The sequence below is a fragment of the Lepidochelys kempii genome, chromosome 25 (genome assembly GCF_965140265.1).
Source record: "Lepidochelys kempii isolate rLepKem1 chromosome 25, rLepKem1.hap2, whole genome shotgun sequence".
NCBI classification, from domain to species: domain Eukaryota; kingdom Metazoa; phylum Chordata; order Testudines; family Cheloniidae; genus Lepidochelys; species Lepidochelys kempii.
In genome coordinates this window covers 5,923,926-5,946,271 of record NC_133280.1, presented here as the reverse complement: position 1 = coordinate 5,946,271, position 22,346 = coordinate 5,923,926, and the positions used below count along the sequence as shown (strand labels likewise).

The window sequence follows — 22,346 nt, the reverse complement described above, 5'->3', positions numbered from 1 at the left end:
CTCTTAGTGCCCGCAGAGTTGGTGGAATCCTCTGCAGTCCTTGATCCAGAGGGGTGCTGTGCGGCTCATTTTCCCCTCTTCCTGCTTTGGCTGCTGCTGGTCCTATGGGCTGGAGACTCCCCTTCCCCGACTCCAGCCCCTTAGCCTTTCGACCCACTCCCCTCTTATCTGCCTCCTCTTCCTCCCTACCCTTTGTGCTGCCTGTCCCTCCCCCCATGGCCCTGTCTCCCTTCCCCTCCCAACCCCACTGCCCCATCTCCCTCCCCCTTTCACCCCTTTCCCTTCCTTCCCCTCCCCTTGCACCCCATCTCTGTCCCCTCCCCCTTGAATGCCCTTTCCCTTCCTTCCCTTCCCCCTTGCACTCCCATCTCCTTCCCCCTTGCACCCATCTCCTTCCTTCTCCTCCCCCTTGCTCCCCATCTCTCTCCCCTCCCCCTTGTACCCCCTTTTCATTCCTTCCCTTCCCCCTTGCACCCCCATCTCCCTCCCCTCCCCCTTGCACCCCCTTTCCCTTCCCCCTTGCACCCCCATCTCCCTCCCCTCCCCCTTGCACCCCCTTTCCCTTCCCCCTTGCACCCCCATCTCCCTCCCCTCCCCCTTGCACCCCCTTTCCCTTCCTTCCCTTCCCCTTGCACCCCCATCTCCCTCCCCCTTGCACCCCAGCTCCTTTCCTTCCCCTCCCCCTTGCTCCCCCATCTCTCTCCCCACCCCCTTGCACCCTGTCTGAGCTTTCCCCAGGAATTGGGGGTGATCGAATTTACGTGGCGGGGGGGGGGGGGCTAGTTGATAGGTGTGGGGGTGGATGGGGGAGTTGAGCGTGGGGGCGGCGGAGGGAAAACCCTGCCCATCTCCCTCCCCCCGCGCCACCTGAGCCCCTCCCCCCATCACTGAGCCTCCCCCCCCCGCCGGGCGGGTTTCCAGTCAGGCGCGGCGCGGGCAGCCCTCTCCTGGCAGCGGCCTCGCCGGGGTCCTCGGCCGGCCGGGCCCGGCTCCCCAAGATGGCGGCGCTGGCGGGGCCGCGGCCGGGGCTGTCCGTGTGAGGCGGGGACGGAGCCGCCCGGCGCCCCGCGGAGCCGGCGGGATGCTGCGACCCAGCGGCTACTTCCGCGGCATCGACTGCCCCTTCCTCGGCGCCGGCGGCCGGGGCGCGGGGGGCCCGCCCTGCCGGAGGCCGCACTGCCACTTCCGACACCCGCCGGCCGCCCGCGGCGCCGCCGCCCCGGAGTCCGGGGCCAAGCCCGGCGCAGGTACCGCCCCGCCGGCCCCCCGGGAGCCCCCGGCCCGGGCCTCGCCCCCCGAAACAGGGCGGCGGGGCCTCCCGCGTCCCCGGAAATGGAGCGAGAGGCGCCTGCCCCCCCCCCCCCGAAATATACTGACCGGTGCTTTGCCCCCCCCCCCCGAAATATACTGACCGGTGCTTTGCCCCCCCCCCGAAATATACTGACCGGTGCTTTGCCCCCCCCCGAAATATACTGACCGGTGCTTTGCCCCCCCACCCCGAAATATACGGCCCGGGCCTTCCTTCCCCCCTCCCCTGAAATGGAGCGAGAGGTGCCTGCCCCCCCCCCCCGAAATATACTGACGGTGCCTTTCCTCCCCCGAAATATACGGCCCACGCCTTCCTTCCCCCCTCCCCCAAAATGTAGCAACAGGTGTCTTCCCTTTGCCCCCTAAAATGTAGTGATAGGTGCCTTCTCCCCCAAAATATACGGCCTATGTCTTCTCCCCCAAAATGTAGCGACAGGTGTCTTCCCTTTGCCCCCTAAAATGTAGTGATAGGTGCCTTCTCCCCCAAAATATATGGCCTATGCCTTCTCCCCCAAAATATATGGCCTATGCCTTCTCCCCCAAAATATATGGCCTATGCCTTCTCCCCCAAAATGTAGCAACAGGTGTCTTCTCTTTGCCCCCTAAACTGTAGTGATAGGTGCCTTCTCCCCCAAAATATACGGCCTATGTCTTCTCCCCCAAAATGTAGCGACAGGTGTCTTCCCTTTGCCCCCTAAAATGTAGTCATAGGTGCTTTCTACCCGCAAATATACGGCCCATGCCTTCCCCTCCCCCGACCCCCCGAAATGTAGCGACAGGTGTCTTCCTCTCCCCACCCCCCCAATATAGTGACAGGTGCCTTCCCTTCCTCCACTGATATGTACCAGCTGGTGCCTTCTCCTCCCATCCTCCCTCAAAATTTAGTGGCAGGTTCCTTTTTTGCTGCATCCCCCCAAATAGTGACAAATTCCTTGTCTGCCACAAAATATGACCGGTTCCTTCTTCCCCCTCTCCTCCCACCATAGGGACAGGTTGCAGCTCTCCCCAGAGTGACAGCTCTGTTGACAAGCCTTCTTCCCCCTTCCCAGCCCTCACTCCCCAGTGAGTGCTCCATGTATCGCTCATTCACTGTCACCCTGTCCTTAATTACAGGTCAGCTGAGGGGACAGTTTCCTTTCACTTCTTAACTGCAATCCCCCTCAGGGTAGCTCCCACCCTGTTATGCTCCAAGGGTCCTTTATTAGTCATCATATAGGTGATAGGCATAGAGGCGACCTGTTAAGTCACCTAGTCTGTTTGTCCTGCTGCTGATGTGACCTTTTTATATACCTAGGCTTTCGCAGAAATCAATTTTAATTTTGTTATAATTTCAATGGATACGCTTGAGGTTGATTTTTAAGCATCTTCTTTGATTGTTATCAATTTAAAATTTCCCAGTTGTGCAGAATTACGGGTTTGAAGCATTTTTTTATTCATTTAAATTTTCACAGTTGTGGGAAATTATGGGGGACAGTAATTATTTAATGACCGTAAACGTTGGGATTCAAAAAATTAAAGCTTTATAACAGTTAAAAAATTAATTGCCGACATCACAATGAGCAAACAAAATCCAGTATAATTATCCTTAAATCAGACTTTAAAAGTTCTCAAGCAGCATTTTTCTTACTTTGCCGATCTGTACATTTTGATGATTATTGCTGGAAATATTTTTCCATCAGTTTGTGGGCATTTTCGAAAGAGCCTAACTGACTTAGGTGCCCGGGACCAACTCTATGCTCTTCCCCCCACACCCTTTTTTTCAACCCCAAAAAATCCAAACCCAACTTTATTTAGGTATTTGTGTGATGGTATGTGAAGCAATTTCTGTAGTACGTACAGCACTTAGAGTTCCTTTTGGATGATAGAGAATCTATACATTCATATAGCATGATGTCTGAAAGATAACCTTGGTTTTTTTGATCATTCTTCTTGTGAGGGATTCTTTTCAGTAGAACCCTTTTATATATGTGGATTTGGGTTGAGAAGTGGAGAGTAATTATAAATCGACTCCAAGGCACTCCCTTTAATAGGAGGCTGCTGGCACCGCTACTGTTAGCGTGTGTAATGTCTTTAAGAACAAAGTACTCTATACTTTAAAATCTGGGGGAGGGAACAACCCTTTTGTTTTAGCTCATTTGATCTGAGATGGATTTAGACTAAAGAGACTATGCTTTGATTTAGTATTTCCTTTCATGTGCAGTATTGTACCTCCCCTGATCTGTGAGGTTACATTTAAAGCTTACACTAGAGGGTGGTGTTTTCTCTGTTGTATTCTGACTTTCTTTAGAAAGCAACCATCTTTTTGAGATCAGACAGTTTCTCTTATTCAAGATGAGTTGCTGTCTGTCAATTGAATTGCTTGTATTCTAAAGGAGCCTTACAAAAGATCATGAAAACACATGAGGCCAGAGCAGTGAAAAAGCAGCCTGCAAGCAAATAGGATTTTTCCCCAAGGGTGCAATCAGGGGTGAAGAATAATAAAGCTCTAACAAATCCAGTGTATATAGGGTGTTTGTTTCTAAGGTGGACATCAGCCATGATGCCCAAGCAGTACATTGGGTCTGCCATTACTATTGTGCCACCCAAAAAATATTCAGTAGTTTATCCAATGTAGATCTCTGCGGGGAGGGAGGAGGAGAGTGAGTCCAATTGACTGACTGCAGGCAGTTCATGGCGCTTTTAAAAGAAGGGGCCAAATCGTCTACTTCTCCATTTCTGAGTAGAAGATATGAACCCCAGGCAGATCTAGGTGAAGGGAGGGCATAAGAGGGAATACCTGCTTCATGACATCATTCTCCTTCCCTCTCCAACCACAGGTAGTATTATTCCCCCCCCCCACCTCCCCCCAAATGAATGGTTGATGGGGATAGCATTAAAATATCTGTAATTTACATAGCACGCTCCCAGTGGGCTGAACTCCTGTCATAGATTCATAGATATTTAGGTCATAAGGGACCATTATGATCATCTAGTCTGACCTCCTGCACAACGCAGGCCACAGAATTTTACCCACCACTTCTGCGAAAAACCTCACCTATGTCTGAGCTATCGAAGTCATCAAATTGTGTCTTCTGAAGGGTGACAAATGGAGGAGCCCTGGCCTCCAGAAGAAGAGCTCCTAATATCTGCAGGTTGTAAGGGTGAACCCCCTACAGCCTTGCACAGAGGTTGCAAATGCCAATCGTTCCCTCCCTGATCTGAAAGCACCCCAGCAAATGGAAACTTGGGGAGTTTTCTGTCCTCTTACTCGTAGGGAAAACCCACCCATGATTTCTCACCGAGAAATCTTCAGTGAGCTTAAACAAAAAAAGGAAGCTTACAAGAAGTGGGAACTTGGACAGATGGCTAGGGAGGAGTATAAAAATATTGCTTGAGCATGCAGGGGTGAAATCAGGAAGGCCAAAGCACAACTGGAGTTGCAGCTAGCAAGGGTTGTGAAGGGTAACAAGAAGGGTTTCTACAGGTATGTTAGCAACAAGAAGGTGGTCAGGGAAAGTGTGGGACCCATACTGAATGGGGGAGGCAACCTAGTGACATGATATGGAAAAAGCTGAAGTACTCAATGCTTTTTTTGCCTCGGTCTTCACAGACAAGGTCAGCTCCCAGACTGCTGCACTGGGCAGCACAGTATGGGGAGGAGGTGAGCAGCCCTCAGGGGTGAAAGAACAGGTTGAGGACTATTTAGAAAAGCTGGACATGCACAAGTCCATGGGGTTGGATCTAATGTATCCGAGGGTGTTGAGGGAATAGGCTGATGTGATTGCAGAGCCATTGGCCATCATCTTTGAAAATTTGTGGTGTTCAGGGGAGGTCCTGGAAGATTGGAAAAAGGCAAATATAGTGCCCATCGTTAAAAAAGGGAAGAAGGAGAATCCAGGGAACTACAGACCAGTCATCCTCACCTCAGTCCCTGGAAAGCCTCACCTCAGTCCCTGGAAAAATTATGGAGCAGGTCCTCAAGGAATCCATTTTGAAGCACTTGGAGGAAAGGAAGGTGGTCAGGAACAGTCAGCATGGGTTCACCAAGGGCAAGTCATGCCTGACCAACCTGATTGTCTTGTATGATGAGATAACTGGCTCTGTGGATATGGTGGAATCGGTGGACATGATATACTTTGACTTTAGCAAAGCTTTTGATATGGTCTCCCACAGTATTCTTGCTAGCAAGTTAAAGTATGGATTGGATGAATGGACTATAAGGTGGATAGAAAGCTGGCTGTGTCGTTGGGCTCAATGGGTAGTGATCAATGGCTCAATGTCTGTTTGGCAGCCAGTATCAAGCAGAGTGTCGGTCCTGGAGCTGGATTTGTTCAACATCTTCATAAATGACCTCGATGATGGGATGGATTGCACCCTAAGCAAGTTGGTGGATGACACTAAGCTAGGGGGAGAGGTAGATACCCTGGAGGGTAGGGATGGGGTCCAGCGTGACCTAAACAAATTGGAGGATTGGGCCAAAAAAAATCTGACGAGGTTCAACAAGGATGAGTGCAGAGTTCTGCACTTAGGATGGAAGAATCCCAGGCACCGCTACAGGCTGGGGACCGACTGGCTAAGCAGCAGTTCTGCAGAAAAGGACCTGGGGGTTACAGTGGACGAGAAGCTGGATATGAGTCAGCAGTGTGCCATAGTTGCCAAGAAGTCTAATGGCATATTGGGCTGCATTAGCAGGAGCATTGCCAGCAGATCGAGGGAAGTGATTATTCCCCTCTGTTTGGCACTGGTGAGGCCACATCTGGAGTACTGTGTCCAGTTTTGGGCCCCACACAACAGAAGGGATGTGGACAAATTGGAGAGAGTCCAGTGGAGGGCAATGGAAATGATTAGGGGGTTGGGGCACATGACTTATGAGGAGAGGCTGAGGGAACTGGGGTTATTTAGTCTGCAGAAGAGAAGAGTGAGGGGAGATTTGATAGCAACCTTCAACTACCTGAAGGGGGGCTCCAAAGAGGATGGAGCTTGGCTGTTCTCAGTGGTGGCAGATGGCATAACAAGAAGCAATGGTCTCAAGTTGCAGTGGGGGAGGTCTAGGGTGGCTATTAGGAAAAACTATTTCACTAGGTGGGTGGTAAAGCACCAGAATGGGTTACCTAGGGAGGTGGTGGACTCTCCATCCTTAGAAGTTTTTAAGGCCTGGCTTGACAAAGCCCTGGCTGGGGTGATTTAGTTGGGATTGGTCCTGCTTTGAGCAGGGGGTTGGACTAGGTGACCTCTTGAGGTCTCTTCCAACCCTAATCTTCTATGATTCTGTGATTTAGCCCAGTGAGGGCAAGTTTGAACTGGATACTGAAGTATATGAATAGTTAGAGTAGAAATATTGTTTTATTTATTAACCATTAGGTTCCATTTGTGCAGTAATAGAAATTGTGTCCGGTTTGAGGGGAGTATCTCTAAAATATTTCCTGAAAGGTGGGTAAATTCCTGGGGGTGATGTGTAATACACTTGAAATAGTATATCAGATATGCCTTTTGGGAGAAGGCATTGTGAGAAGGATTGAGTGCAGGATTGGGAATCAGGAAATCCTGAGTTCTAATCCTGACTTTGCCACTGACTAGCTGTGTGACCTTACATGAAATGACTTGCCCTAATTTTTTCATCTGTAAAATGATGGTAATATCCACTTGGCACATGAGAAGGGTGTGAAGATTAATGAATGTTTGTGAAGTGCTTTGAAAATGTAGGAAGCAAATAACTGTCTTTTTTCCCAAAAGCGTTGCTTTCTATAGCTGTGGTTTGGGGGGGAACCCCCCCCCCCCAGCTATTTGTTCAGTTTTTCTGTTTTGTGAAAGTCTAGAGCTTGTGTGAGCTGAAAAGACATAAAGCATAACAAATATTTTGTTTGTGAACATTTAAAAAAGAAAACCAAACCTTATTTCTATTTGACACTTCTGAGCATGGTCTTTGCTTGATGCTATCAAAAGACTGGTGCTCTCTGTCCTGGTTTGAAAACAAAGCTACAATCCAGCTATGGATTTCTGAGGTTCTCATCACCTATGTGATTCTGCTATCAGAGTAGGATTGAAAGAGCAGAAGTTTTATCGCCTAGCCTGGAAACAGTTACATTAGAACAATACATACAGATAGTTACATTGTGCAGAACATCTGTATGGTAGTGGACCAGGCTAAGCCATGAGTAAGTGTCTTTGCTAAACAAAGATCAAAACCCTGTCATGGTTTTTTGTGCTGGGTGGGTTATATGTTTAGAATGCTTCCAAGGATTTTGCAAATTCTTTAGGTAAAATACGCATCCTTGAGAATTCCTTTAAAGAAGGGAGTATAGTCTAGTAATTAAAGCTGGGAACAGTAGGAACCAGGACTGTTTAGTTCTTTTCTTGACTTTGTCACTGATGCAGTGTGCCTTTCACTTCATGTCTCTGTTCCTCAGTTTCCTTATCTATAAAACAAATACTTACCTCACAGGAAGGTTGAGGGTTAATTGTAAAATGCTAGAAGGTTAGATTGTAGAAGTGCAGGGTAATACTTAATAAAATACAGGAGATAAATTAAATATTAAAACAACTTGGCAGTCTCCTTTTAGGAGATGCTGCAGAACCTTCCATTTTGACAAAGTCTTTCAGTCATCACAAGAATGACACAACAATAACCCCTCCTTCTACCTGCCCCTTCTTCCTAAAACCCCCTCCCAAAAACAAGCAGAGACACACAAAAGTAATAAATAAACTAACCAAAAACCTAACCATACTCCAAGCAGAAATTTTAGTAAACCCAAAGGGATTCAGAAAGTCACCTAGAAACTCTGCTATTGCCAATCAGTTTTACAAAGAAGGTTCTCAGTTGCTATGGTGATAGAAGCAGGATATTACCAAAATATACACAATATTAAGGGATAAAACTATTAATAGAAATATTATTACTAAATGTAAAGAATGTCAGTGAAAATACTTACACAGTTTCCTGCAGTGAGTGTATTGGAAACTTTGTACCATTTTGCTAAAATAAAAAACAAGAAGTTAATTAACCTGGTTTTGGTGACCTAGCTCAGTGAAATGAAGAATTGGGGAAGGGAGAAATAAATTTAAATTCTTTGTTTTAATAACTGACATGTTAGTAACACAACTGAGAAGTTTAAAGAACACTTTACTTATATCTTTAGATAGGACAGGGAGCTGAGAAATAGCTGCTGTTTGCATGGAAAAGCTTGATGACACACAGCTTTGCATTTCTTTCCTATAAATTTAAATAAAATACTTTTTTTAAACCTGTTATTAACTTTAGGAAAGAAATGAGTGAAATGCACACATTTAAAACAACAAAACTTTTATTCTGGGTGGAGGAAAAAACATGAATAGTGAGAAAATCCACAAAAGGATGCTGCGAAATGCAAAATATTTTTGCAAAACACTTGCATAGGTGCTTAGCTTCACTTGTATAAGTAGTCCCAACCACACGCATAAGTGTTTGCAGGACTGAGGCCTCTGTTTTATCTGTCTGATCTCTCTGGTTTTTAATACATCACATATTGTAATGGCATGTGAATTAATACTCTGTGGTCTTATTACATTCAGTAATGAATTTTGGGAATGCCCTTTTTATTTCTCCTAGGAAACTTTTTTTTTTAATGCTATATGGAAAGGGAAATAGAATTAACAGAAATGGTAAACTTTGGAGGGATAGCTCAGTGGTTTGAGCATTGGCCTGCTAAACCCAGGGTTGTGAGTTCAGTCCTTGAGGGGGCCATTTAGGGAAATGGAGCAAAAATTGGGGATTGGCCCTGCTTTGAGCAGGGGGTTGGACTAGATGACCTCCTGAGGTCCCTTCCAACTTGGATATTCTATGAATCTTCTCTTGCAACAGATGTAGGTTGTCTTTTCACTACAAGCTAGGGGTGTGATTCCTCTGCTTGTGGACACAAACTTGCGCTAGCTCTCATCCAGCTAGAATGAGTATAAATAGCAGTGTAGCCACAGTAGCATGTTTAGCAGCAGCAGAGGTCTGGGCACTGGTTTTAGGTGGGTTTGAACTTGGCACAGCTAAGCTTTGGTTCTGTTGCCCGTGCTGCTGCAGTTACACTACTGTTTGTGCTCCCACTAGCATGTGGACATGAGCAGAGGAATCACACCCCTAGCTCGTAGTTTAGATGTAGTTGTAGAATAGAGTTCAGATCAATTAAATGCAGGCTTTTATTGTGGGTTTCCATATTTTAAGTGGATTCCAAGGTTGGGTAGAATCTTTTGACAAAGCTCTCTAAAGACTCTAGGAAGTCATGCTGGCTGGTAGCTCCAAAGGCTTAGTATCTGTTAGCACTGACGAAAGTAACAAAATACTGTCAACTTAAGATAGGTAATGATTACAGCTGTGATTTGTGAAATGAAGACTGGAAAAACCACTTGATAGCAAGGTCAAGAGCATGTCTTTTCATTTAATAAACTGATCTTAATATTGGTTTTACAGTAGTCAGAGATTTCTTGTCATTTCATTAAATTGCCAGATATGGTAAATTATGTAGCAATGTTACATGGCAAAACAGTTGAGAATTCAACATGTTACTTGCCCCTTGGAATGTTTTATTCTTTTTTAACATCTTTCACTTCCCTGTGAATGGAGAATGTCAAGATATGGAGCTTTTAAAATACCTCACTTTTCAGAGTGGCTGCATGTATTGCCCTCATTTGGTAAATATGCAAAACAATTTCCGTTCAAACTTGTGTTTTCACATATTCATAACTTCCTAAAATGTTTATTTTTGGGGGAGGAAATCTTCCATGTTTGATCTCTGCTAGAATGTGAAACTTACTTGAAGCAAATTTTCTTCCCCTGGTACAGACATGATGCTTTCTGTAGTTCCTGGAAGCGTTACTACTTTGCCACCTTTTGCAAATGTGCAACATGTGCTCCCCCAGGGCAGTCTCCACTGGTGGAGGCAGATCCCTGGCTCTCCCCACCCACTTGGGAGAGATTTGTCCTGCTGTCACAGCTAACCTCATGAAGTCCTTGTGCTTAGATTCATGCAAGGAGCAGATTAGGTGTAGCTTCTTCTCAGGGCTGTAGGGCTGTGGTGGAGAGGAAGGCTCATTGTGTTGTTTTTTTCTCCCCCATACCCTCTCCCTTTTACACTTGCATAAAACCAGGCACAATCCAGCTCTGATTGTTCTAAAGGCTTCTTTGATTCATAGATTCATAGAAGGTTAGGGTTGGAAGGGACCTCAGGAGGTCATCTAGTCCAACTCCTGCTTGAAGCAGGACCAATCCCCAATTTTTGCTCCAGATCCCTAAACGGCCCCCTCAAGGATTGAACTCACAACCCTGCAATCACTGTAGGGAAAGTCAAAATGCCCATTGTGATCCCTGTAGACCCCGCCCACCCTTTAATGCCATGGCTCGTGAACCCCTACACAGGGAGCCTTGACAGCAGCAAGGAGCGGCTCAATAACAGGCGGAGCCAGTGCAGAATGAGTGTGGAGCGTGCCCCTGGCCGCCCAAAGGGCCGCTGGCACTCTCTGCATGGGAAGCTGGACCCGGCCGATGACCACATCCCCACGGCTATATCCGTGTGCTGTACCCTCCACAATATCTGTGAAGGGAAGGATGAATGATTCACTCAGGCATGGAACTCGGAGGTTCAACACCTGGAGGCTGAATTTGAACAGCCAGAGAGTAGGTCTATTAGAGGGGCCCAGCGCAGGGCTGCAAGGACTAGGGATGCCTTGACAAGTGTTCATTTGGAAGCTTTTATTCAGTACTATCAGAGGCTGTTATCCTAAATTTATTTTATGTATTGTGAAAGGTCCAGTATTTTAGCCTCCATTCCTCCAAACATGTATGTACATACATAGCTTTACTTAGGCAACTAATTGCATTGAACTCAACAGAACTACATTTACGTTTTATAATTTTGTTGTCAATTGAGACCTGCCTGTGTGATGTTAAATGGACATGTTCTCAGGTAATTTAGGCTCAGTAATTAGATTTTGTGCATGTTTTTTAACAAAAAGGCTTTTATAGATCCCTCTAATTAGAAATATTTTGCTTCATATTTAAATGGTTCCCCTGTAATTTTCACAGATCAAACTTGCAACATTGGGGTAATGCATGAGAGCCAGGAAGTGAAATTGACTAGTCAATTTTCAGTGTCTAAGCTGAATGATATATAAAAAGTAAGTAGAGTAAATATTGAAAATAAATTTTTTAAAAATTTCCCTAGGTGATATTAATAACACTGATAAGGAAACCAGGGGGGTGGGCAGGAGGATGGAGAAACTGTTGTAGAAATGATAATTTCGCTTTAGAGTAAATGAGGGTGAGGGCGGGACTTCAGCAAGTTACTATGTCCTGCCCTCCTGCCACAATTATCTTTGCGACCCAGAAGGTGCTGTCAGTGTACTGATCAGCAGCACATTGTGACATAAGCATTTGTTTGAATGCCTTGACTATACAAAATAGATATTAAAATCCTCAAGCAAAACATGAACAAATATCTTCATTATTTATTAACCGTGGAGAAATCAGGTAATTCTTTGAAATTTTCATTATTGTGTATTTGGAGTTGGCTTGTGATTTGATGTGGATTTCAGTACATGAAGCAGTTACAGAGAAATGCTTTCTACAAGCAAACTTTTGTCTATTGAAGTATTTTTGTGTATTAACATCATACTTCTATCCCTCAGAATAGAATCCTGTCTAAATAAATAGACTACCCAAAACCTCAGTCCTGTTCTGGAAGTTATAGATATATAATATTTCCAGTATTTTTAAAGATCTGACCCTTTTCCGAGAAACTAACTCATAGGTTCCATGCTTAAAACCACCTGAAGAATGTTGTACTTACTAATTGTGGTATCTGGAAAGATTGAGCTGCAGGTGTTTGAAAATTGTAAATCAGTTACTTTGTTCTAATATAGGCTTTGAGTCAGTGAAATGTGTTTTTTTTTTTAAATACAGTTTGAGTTTTGCTTTTAGTCAAACTTTTTCAACAGATAACTTGATTTTTTTTAAACTGTAACACCCTCAAGTTTCAAAACTGCTCTTTTTATATGTCAGTTAACTTCAGTTTTGCTCTTCTAGAAGTCTGAATAACTGACTTTCCACTGAAGTACTACATCTTTTTAATTAAGTGCAGCACAAGACATAGAAAATAAGGTTGTTTATGCCCTAAAGAGTTTAAAGAAATAAAAAGCAGATACTAAGAAGAAAGGACCTAATGAGAAACCCAGAGGGAGGAATTGACTTTGAAGATTAAACAGAGAAAAAATTGTTGCTTCTGGTGGCCGTTATGGCAAAAGTGAGCTTCTAGGAGATACTTGAATGAGAAGCGAGGATATCAGAATATTTAAAAGATCCTTATTTTGGTTCCGCTAACTGTAAGCAAGACTTAACTTACTAATAATTATTTGAAGTAGCAGCTTTAAGTTGACATGCCATTTTTGTAGTGGGCTCTGAAAACTTTACAGGTGCTTTTGTTTTCTGAATCAGAGAAAATTACTCTCAGCTCGTGCTTTTTCAAAATAGTTAATTTAAACTTTATTTTTTTAATACTGGAGGGAAAATAATTATTTTAAGCCAGACTAATTGGAGGTCTTTAGATTTCCTCTTTAAGAATTTAAACATATTTAAGATCCTGTCACAGGGTGTAAAAAAGTTACCAGACAACTACTAATCTGTCTGGTACGAAAGATTAGGGGTAGGAAGGCCACTTTGATCTAAGGGCAACAGTCCCAGTATTTACTTGTCTTCCCTTTGTGCACTCTTTTTCTGTTAAGTACACTAGCACTCTTTAAATATAGTTTTATATTTAAATTCTTTGTGGTGGTCTATCGCAACTTTGAAAATTTCCTTCTTACTGAGAGTCTCCCCTTTGGAATGACTTTTTCCCGCCATAAAGTTTGACGTTAATCTGGTGGTTTTTGTATCATTCACATTATCACAGCACAGGGGCATTAATAACTGTTGCAATGGAAAACGCATAAACTATTGTTTTTGTATATGCCTGACAAACAGTGGATGCTATCATTTATTTTTTTATCTGTTATTTTGGCCTCTTGCATCTTTTAGCAATAAAGATTTAGCTGACATTGCAGAGGTCTGTGTGAGGCAGCATAGAACGCTGCAGCCTCTTTCACAGCAGTATTGTCTCTGAAAGTGCCCCGAGAGTAAAGCAAGCACTTGGGTAGAGATGCCCTCTTGTGAACTGGAAGCAAAAAGAGAACTGTCAAGATGTTCTTGGTAGAGGCTGTTGATCTTGCTCCCTCTCGTGGCTTCTTAGGCCTGATCTTCATTAGGAAAAAAGGTGGCTTTTTACCACATGTTAGCGAATGTGTGGTAAAATATAGTGTTCATTTTGACCTGCTAACATGTTAAAACCCTGCCTTGTCCACAGTAAGTTAGCTAAGATGGGAGGAGGAGATGCAAACTAACCTTTTTTCCTAGTGTGGATGCTGTGACACTGCACGCCATATTCTTCATAGTGATATTAGTATGATATAATTATATCATAGTTATATATTTTATGCAAGGCAAGGCACGTGAGGTGTCATTGGAAAGGTTATGGTTTGCTGAATATATCCTTTTTACATGCATGTATCATTTTTGTATCTGAAGTTATGAATATTGACTATGTATCTATTTCAAATGTAGCTATTCCTGGGCAACGCCCACTAGGCAAAATGCTCTCTGTCTAGATGGCTGGCTGGGAAGGGCCCATTCAGGTTAATGAGCCATTAGGAAGAAACAATAGGCCTTAGGAGAAGCTTAGCTCCCACCTGGTGAGCCTTCCTGTGAGTGCTCCAAACAGCCCGTGAGGAATGGCTGTGGGACATGTGACCAGGTCACCTGGTTCTGGACTCCATCTTGGGATGTCAGTATTTTTCCACGGACTGGTGTGGGAACCAAGCTTTGAAACAAAGGGTTCCTGCCATATGCAAAAGCTATATAAGACAGGGGAGTGACATCATCTTGGTTGTCCACTGACTACGCACTCAAGAAGACTCCTGGAAACACCTGAGGAACAAAGACTGAACTGGGGGAAGTGCTGGACCCAGGCTAAAGGGATTTTTAGCCTATGAATGGAACACCTGGGGATTCCAAGCTGTAAGCATGTGTAGCTTGCCCCTTAAGAATCTGCAGCCTGCTTGTGTCATCACTTAGGATGAGGATCTGCTTTTCATATCCAGTCTATTTAATATATTAAGCTTAGTTTGCTGTTTTGTTTATCTGTTTTGATCTGTTTGCTATCCCTTATAATCACTTGCAATCTATCTTTTGTGGTTAATAAACTTGTTTTTGCTTTATCTAAAACCAGTGTGTAGGAGTCATAACTCAGGGGGAGAAAGCTGTTGCATGTTCCTCTCCACATTGAGGGAGGGGGCGAATTTTATGAGCTTACTCTGTACAGTTCCCTGTGCAGTGCAGGACAGTATAATTTTGGGTTTATACTCCAGAGGGAGTGTGTTCCTTAGGAACTGGCTGAAGCCATCCCATGCAGGGGCCTGTTAAAGAACCTGCCTTCATGTGCTGCAGCTGGGTGTGTCCCTACCTGTAGGTGTGCTGGTGAAAGTGCAGGCTGAAGCCCAGAGGGCTTGTCAATAACAGTACTGTACAGTGTAGAAGGGAGCCCAGGCTGGTGGGTCAGGGGGCTCAGTGGTACCCCAGTTCCAGGTGGCACCCTGGGGGAACCTGTCACAGATGCCCCTTTGAAGCCTGAGTTTAAAGTGGGCACTGCCACTTTGGAATCTACTCAGTTTAAAACATAAGTTAAATTAATTAGATAATGTGTCTGCTCTGATTCCCCTGCCAGTGATTTTACAATTACACTTTGCCTTTTAAAAAAATAATCGCATTTCTCTGTTCCCTGTTGCTGTGTGAAAGGTCCACACAAACAGGAGAAACTGCTTGTCTCTACAGGGGAAAGCATGGAACTTACAATACAGTAAGTGCTGTCAGATGTGCTAGGTAAGCAAACTTGAAAAAATACAGCGATATTTCTCTAATCTTTCACTTAGACACATTGGGTGTTATTTGTAGCAATAGTACGTTGAAAAAATCACACAATTTAAGTGAGGCAGTTTTGTCAAATCTCTTGCTAAGGCATTGTCTTCTTTTATTCTTCTGTTTATAAATTGATACTTTTGTAATGCGCTTAGATGCTATGGTGTTAGGTGCACTATCAATGAATGAATAAACATGCAGGTAAGACTTACACACGAGGAGCAGGTACATTGAATAAGAAGGGTTACAGTGTGAGTTTTCTGACTGCAACTGTACTTTAAATAAAAAAAGCTTGCTTTTGGTTCCTCTTATGTACACCCCCCCCAAACCTACTTAATCTGAACCACTTATTTGAAATGTTCTACTATTAATTATTTTCCGCCCTTTATGGGATTTAAGCTTCATCATTGGAGCTATGTAAAGCTGTCAAACTCTGCTTTGGGTATTTGCGAATAAGGTCTTTGCCAGAAGTCACCATTTCCACCAGCACATACTTGTGGTATTTTATCACGAAGTTCAACCTGCTGAGCCAAGCCTTTGTTGCTAGGATGAAATCTTGCCATTTTCACAGAAAAGCAAAGCCTCTTGTGAAATAATATCTTCTTGTGGGAACTGCTTTTCTCTTTCTAGAAATATTAAAGCTAAAGCTCAAAAATATTCTTCCAGTGGGGATAATTTTTTCTGGTAATTGCAGTGGTTGTCGGGATGGTCAGCACTAACATTGTGAACATAAGCATGGTGTTAATCTAGCACAGTTGCTCTGGCTGTCACAAAAATGGCTGTTTTTGTCTGAAAATGTTTCCAAACCGCTACCTTGAACAGTTAGATGCCCGAGACTGATAGTCACTGTAACAAAAGATTAATGTCTTGCTTACAAGTCTGGCATTGCGAGACTTCAGTTGCCCAAAATTTTAATATTTCTGATTCCCCTGCAGCTACCTCTTAGCTCCTCTAGTTTGTGCTGCCTTTGAGAGCAAGATATTTGCTCCCTCTTGAGCAATACAGATGCAAAAAGCAGCCTGTTTTCTTCCCAAATTATAAACTTCAGTGGTAGGAATTGATCAAACAGAAGGGCTCTGTATTCCAAATAAAAAGCATGTTATATACACACTCCTAGGTTGCCTTTAAACAAAGCATCTATTGATGCAGAATGATTCATTGGAAAATAAGTTTTTAAATCAAATAGGCGACCTTGTACTGGCTGCATCATGTTTAATAAATAATGTCAGTCTTCGTTTGCTATCTTCATCTATGTTGCAAAAACTAGAATGACCATTATACTGGAGAAGATGCTACAGCCTTTTGCTCCTGGCCGAAATGAAGCTGTTTGAATAACATTGCCATTGCAGAATTGACACCCCCTCCGTGCCCTGCTCCCCCCAAAAAACCCAAACAAACAAAAACCCAACACCACCAGCATAACTACAACTAAGGGGGGAAAAACCCTAACTTTCTGTGGAAGCCTGTTCCACATTTTCTATTCTTCTTGCCCAGAAAAGTTGTTTAAGTGGGATTCATTTCAAAGCACACTGGTCTCTTCTGGAATACATCTGAGTTTAGTACATTTTCTGGTTTTAGTGATAAGCATTTATATAGAGCTATAACATGTTTTTTAAAAGGAATTTTTTTTGATGCATTGGAAGATGTATTTTAATATGTTCATTCTAAGATGTATTTATTCTTAAAATAATTTGAATTTTTTTTAAAAAGTGTCTTAATCGTAATTAAACTAACAGTCAGACAGGGAGTTGCTATCTCAAGTTTGGTTGCCCTGTGATATTCCTGGGAGACATCTCTCTTTAACTTCTCATCAAAAAAGAGAAATTTCATTAAGTAATACCTTTAATCTGCCCATTTTGTTTTAACAGAATTATCATAGGGTTATTGTATAGCTGAAATAACTGCAAAATAAGTGATCTAGTTTCTGCTATCTTCCTTAACTGTAAAGATTTTTCTTAAATGTTTTATGTACTGAACTGAAAGTAACAAATGCAAAAAGCAAATAGGGGTGTTTGTTTTTTTTTATATAATGGCCAAGATTTTTAAGCATGTAAAGTTAGGTTCCATATGAAGTCTACAGTATGGTGCTTAAATAAGTGGCCTGACTTGAGGCAGCTTATTTAGTTTGCCTTACTCTAGACATTCACTCTTAAAAAAATCTTTGCTTGTATTTCTAGTGCATTATGCAAACACATCACAACTGAAGGTAACAGTCCAAAGTAGTATAGTGGAGCTCACTTAAGCATGTGTCTTATACAGGAATAAAGCTGATCAGATACCACATTTTCTGTGTAATCCAATCAAACTATCCACTGACACACAAAAGAGCTCTTTTAAGAAGAAATCTCACAAGACCCTTGATATTTTCAGGGTTTATTCTGTAGCTGACCAACTGATCATTCCACTAAAGTAAAATGTGTAAAAAATAAAATAAACTGATTTGTACATTAGAATATCACAATACAAACTGCATTAGTCTAAAAGCTGGTCGACACGTAGATTTTTGTACTGGTGTAACTGTTTCAGTTAAGGGGGTGGCTTTTACTTATACAGTCCTGGCGTGGATGAGTTATCCTGACATAAAGCTGCCTTACATCAGTGTTTGGCTACACTTGAGAGTTAGAGCGCATTAAAGCAGCCCTGGGCGCCCTAACTCATGACGCGTCCACACTGGCAAGGCACATAAAGCGCTCTGACTCCGTGGCTGGAGTGCTCCTGGTAATCCACCTCCACTAGAAGCTCCCCGCTGCAGCGCCGCGATGCCAGTGTGGATGCCCTGGTCTATTAATGCGCTCTGATCAGAAGTGTCCCACGATGCCTGTTCATTCTGGTCATCACTTTGAACTCTACTGCCCTGCCCTGAGGTGACCAACCATCAGACCCACCTTTCAAATTCTCTGGGAATTTTGAAATTCCTCTTCCTATTTGCTCAGCCAGGCATGGAGTGCTCTCAGTGAATCTTTCCCGGTGACCATGCTGCCACACACCAGGCAAGCCCTAGTATGGAGCAATGGCGAGGTGCTGGACCTCATCAGTGTTTGGGGGGAGGAAGCTGTCCGGTCCCAGTTGCGCTCCAGCCGTAGGAATTACAATACCTTCGGGCAGATATCAAGGGACATGATGGAAAGGGGCCATGACCGAGACGCACTGCAGTGCAGGGTTAAAGCGAAGGAGCTGTGGAATGCGTACTGCAGAGCTCGCGAGGCAAACTGCCACTCCGGTGCTGCCCCCGCCACCTGCCGTTTCTACAAAGAGCTGGACACGATATTTGGGGGCGACCTCACCTCCACTTCGAAGACCACTATGGACACTTCAGAGTCCAGTTCAACAAGGCAGGAGGAGGAGGAAAGTGGGAGCGAGGGTGCTGAGGAAGAGCGGGACAGCCCGGCATCCCTAGATACATGCAGCCAGTAGCTGTTTTCAAGCCAGGAGGAAGGTAGCCAGTCACAACAGATGATGCTTGGGGAAGAACAAACACCAGAAGAGGTGCCTGGTAAGCGGCTTTTATTTTGGGAAGGAAGTTGTTTGGTGCGGGCTCTTGGGGCGAGGAGGGTTGCAGGGTTAGGGCTGCATGCAGGGTTAGGGCTGCATGCACGCCTAGATGCAGAATAGGGTGTTGATGTGCTCTATCACATCGTGGTAATCGGCCTCAGTGACCTCTTCAACGGTCTCATGCAGAAGCTGGGCAATCCACTTGTGCAGGTTCCTTAGCAGAGCAACTGTGCTCCTTGTCCCAGTGAGACTAACATGTCCGTGCCACTGTGACGGGCGGGGGGACCATTGCTGCACACAGGCAAGCTGCATGTGGGCCAGGACGGAAGCCACATAGTAGTAGAAGATTCTCCCTTGCTTCCCAGGTCACCCTCAGCAGCGAGATATCTTCCGGGACGAACTCATCCTGTGGAAAATGTGGGGATAGTGTTCAATATGGGGCCCCCTGCAGCTGTTGGCTCTCCCCAAGGTACAGAACCCCAGAGGACAGTATGGCCATGAACCAAACAGTCCCCCTTGCTCCTGTGCTTACTCAACATTTTCGGGCTCCTGTGGGTTGTGTGTGCTTGCTTTGGGACGGTCACTTTCTGCTATTGTGTACACTGTACTTTAAGTACGGCCAAATCATTTCTCTGTCTGGTGTGAACAATGCTGACTCTGCTAAGCGTTGTATTATGGCTTTACAGATGCAACCTTGAGATCCTAGCCATCTTTGTTATCAATGGCCGAAAGACTCCAAAGAATCAGGAAGCAGACATGTAGAAGTAAAGAGGACATGCTGCATGAACTAATGCAGCACTCCCTTAATGAAAATCAATAAGTGCAGGAGTGGTGAAAGGAGGGTCCACCAGCAGAATGCGGATCGCCAGCACCAAAGTACGGAGCGGCTGCTAAGCATCATGGAACGCCAAGCAGACTTGATACAGGTGCTGGTAGCAATGCAGGCGGAGCACTTTGGTGCCTGTCCCCCTCTGCAGCCCTTTTCACAAAACTCTTTCCCTTGTGCCTCCATGTCACGGCCAACTCACTTTCCCCAACATCCAGGTTCTTATCACCACCAGCTGCCTCCAACACCTGTAGCTTCACCACCCAGCCCTGCAAACTACGACGCTTACCCACTGCATTCAATCCCCATCACCTTGCAGTATAGCCATCCTGAAGTGCAGCACTCATTGCACAGCACTCCAGACAGGAAGGCTGAGTATGATAGGACATATGCAAATCTGTGATTGTACCGTTCCCCACCCAACCCTGTTCCCTTGTCCCAAACAGCACAGATATGTCATGCCCTTTCTGTTTCCCAAGCAGTTGTTTCTTTTCAATAAATGAATTTTATTTTCAAAAAATGAATCTTTTGGCTTTGAAAACAGTCTTTAATATTGCATTAAGTAAAAGATACCGTAGTCCAGGAAAACAACAGGCACTGCAGGTCAGCGCATCATACGAAGCGCAGATTCCTACTAACATTGGAACCACTGCACTTCAGTCCCATGAAGGGCACCAAACATTACTGATGGCTTTCAGTCTCAAATTGCTCCCTCAAGGCATCCCTAATCCTTGCAGCCCTGCGCTGGGCCCCTCTAATAGCCCTGCTCTCTGGCTGTTCTAATTCCCCCTCCAGGTATTGAACCTCTGAGTTCCATGCCTGAGTGAATCTTTCACCTTTCCCTTCACAAATGTTGTGGAGGGTACAGCACGCAGATATAACCGTGGGGATGTTGTCATTGGCCAGGTCCAGCTTCCTATACAGACAGCGCCAGCGGCCCTTTAAACGGCCAAAAGCACACTCCACAGTCATTCTGCACCAACTCAGCCTGTTGTTGAACCGCTCCTTGCTGCTGTCAGGGCTCCCTGTGTAGGGTTTCATGAGCCACGGCATTAAAGGGTAAGCGGGGTCTCCAAGGATTATAATGGGCATTTTGACTTTCCCTATGGTGATCTGGTCTGGGAAGAAAGTTTCAGCTTTCTGAACAGGCCTGTGTTCTGAAAGATGCCTGCGTCATGCACCTTTCTGGACCAGCCTGCGTTAATGTCAATGAAACGCCCACAGTGATCCACAAGCGCCTGGAGAACCATAGAGAAATACTCCTTCCGATCTATGTACTCGTAGGCTAGGTGGGCTGGTGCCAGAATTGGAATATGCATCACCTCTGTCACCCCACCGCGGTTAGGGAAATCCATTTTTGCAAAGCCAGCCACGGTGTCATGCACGTTACCCAGAGTCACGGTTCTTCTGAGCAGGATGCGATTAATGGCCCTGCAAACCTGCATCAACACGATTCCAATGGTCGACTTCCTCACTCCAAACTGGCTAGCGACCGATTGGTAGCTCACTGGAGTTGCCAGCTTCCAGATTGCAATAGCCACCTGCTTCTCCACCGTCAGGGCAGCTCTCAATCTCGTGTCCTTGCGCCTCAGGGTGGGGGCGAGCTCAGCACACAGTCCCATGAAAGTGGCTTTTCTCATCCGAAAGTTCTGCAGCCACTGCTCGTCATCCCAGACTTGCCTGACGATGTGATCCCACCACTCAGGGCTTGTTTCCCAAGCCCAAAAGCAGCGTTCCACGGTGGTGAGCATGTCCGTGAATGCCACAAGCAATCTTGACTCACATAACGTATATGAACCAACATCATCGTCGGACTCCTCACTATCAGCTTGTAGCTTAAGGAGTAACTCGACTGCAATTCGTGACGCGCTGGCGAGACCCATCAGCATATTCCTCAGCATTTCGGGCTCCATTCCTGCAGACCGAAAGGGAAGACAGAGTGTGCAGTACAAAAACTGTTGAAAGATGGCGCCAAGTGTGGATGGAAGCACAGGGATTGCTTGGATGCGAAGCGGTGCATATTGGGGCATTGGGACGGGACCCAGAATGCCCCGCACTCCCCCGCCCCCTTCCCACAAGCCACAGTGCCAGAATGGGAAGAGGTGCTCTGTGGGATAGGTGCCCATAATGCACCGCTCCCAATGCAAGTGCTGCAAATGTGGCCATGCCAATGCGCTTGCAGCTGACAGTGTGAACACACTGCAGCGCTTTCCCTGCTGTGCTCTCCAAGGGCTGGTTTAACTCTCAGCGTTCTACATCTGCAAGTGTAGCCATGCCCTAACAGTGTAACTTATTCCCTGTCACATACAGGAATAAGCTATACCGGTATTAGCACTTTTATAGCAGTATAAACATGTCCTTGTACCGCTTTGACAATAGCGGTGTCATTAAAGCAGTACAACTTCTGCGTGTGGACATGCATCACTGCCATGATTCACTGACCCTTGGCAAACGTTTAGATGCTGTCCCCATACCTCTTTCACAGCTGCTTGTTAGACATCTAATATTACCCTAGTGCAAACTGCCAGTTTTCCTCCAGTTGTCTTAAAATGGTGTACACTGGACTGTGGGTCTTCATCTTGTTCTAGAGTGTAAGGACTGGAAAGAAAAGCTTTGCTAGCATCTCGGGTCACCCCACCACATTCTTTCTCTCTGTGATGTTGGAATAGGCTTTTTTTTTGCTACGGTGGGGGTGAGGGGGAGGTTACCAGTTGCATTAATGGTGGTAGGTAGTTCAGTACAATTCTCATCCTGAAGATTAAGCAGTTTGTTTCTGGT

The 22,346-nt window shown here is 45.0% G+C and overlaps 1 protein-coding gene across 5 annotated transcripts in view; it reads left to right on the top strand.

Moving 5' to 3' along the window:
* Positions 1-970: 970 nt before the first annotated feature.
* The window catches only part of REXO1 (RNA exonuclease 1 homolog), a 78,559-nt gene continuing 57,183 nt past the window's right edge, over positions 971-22,346 (top strand). For 3 of the 5 annotated variants that reach the window (XR_012156185.1, XM_073324144.1, XM_073324143.1), the window contains exon 1: positions 971-1,247. Coding sequence is in view for 4 of the 5 variants with exons in the window: in XM_073324144.1 (XP_073180245.1) it covers positions 1,082-1,247 (166 nt within the window). In the remaining variant the exon portion in view is untranslated. Of the gene's footprint in view, positions 1,248-10,973; positions 11,777-16,230; positions 18,744-22,346 lie in introns of those variants that run through there. The other 2 variants (XM_073324145.1, XM_073324146.1) reach the window with 2 other exon arrangements.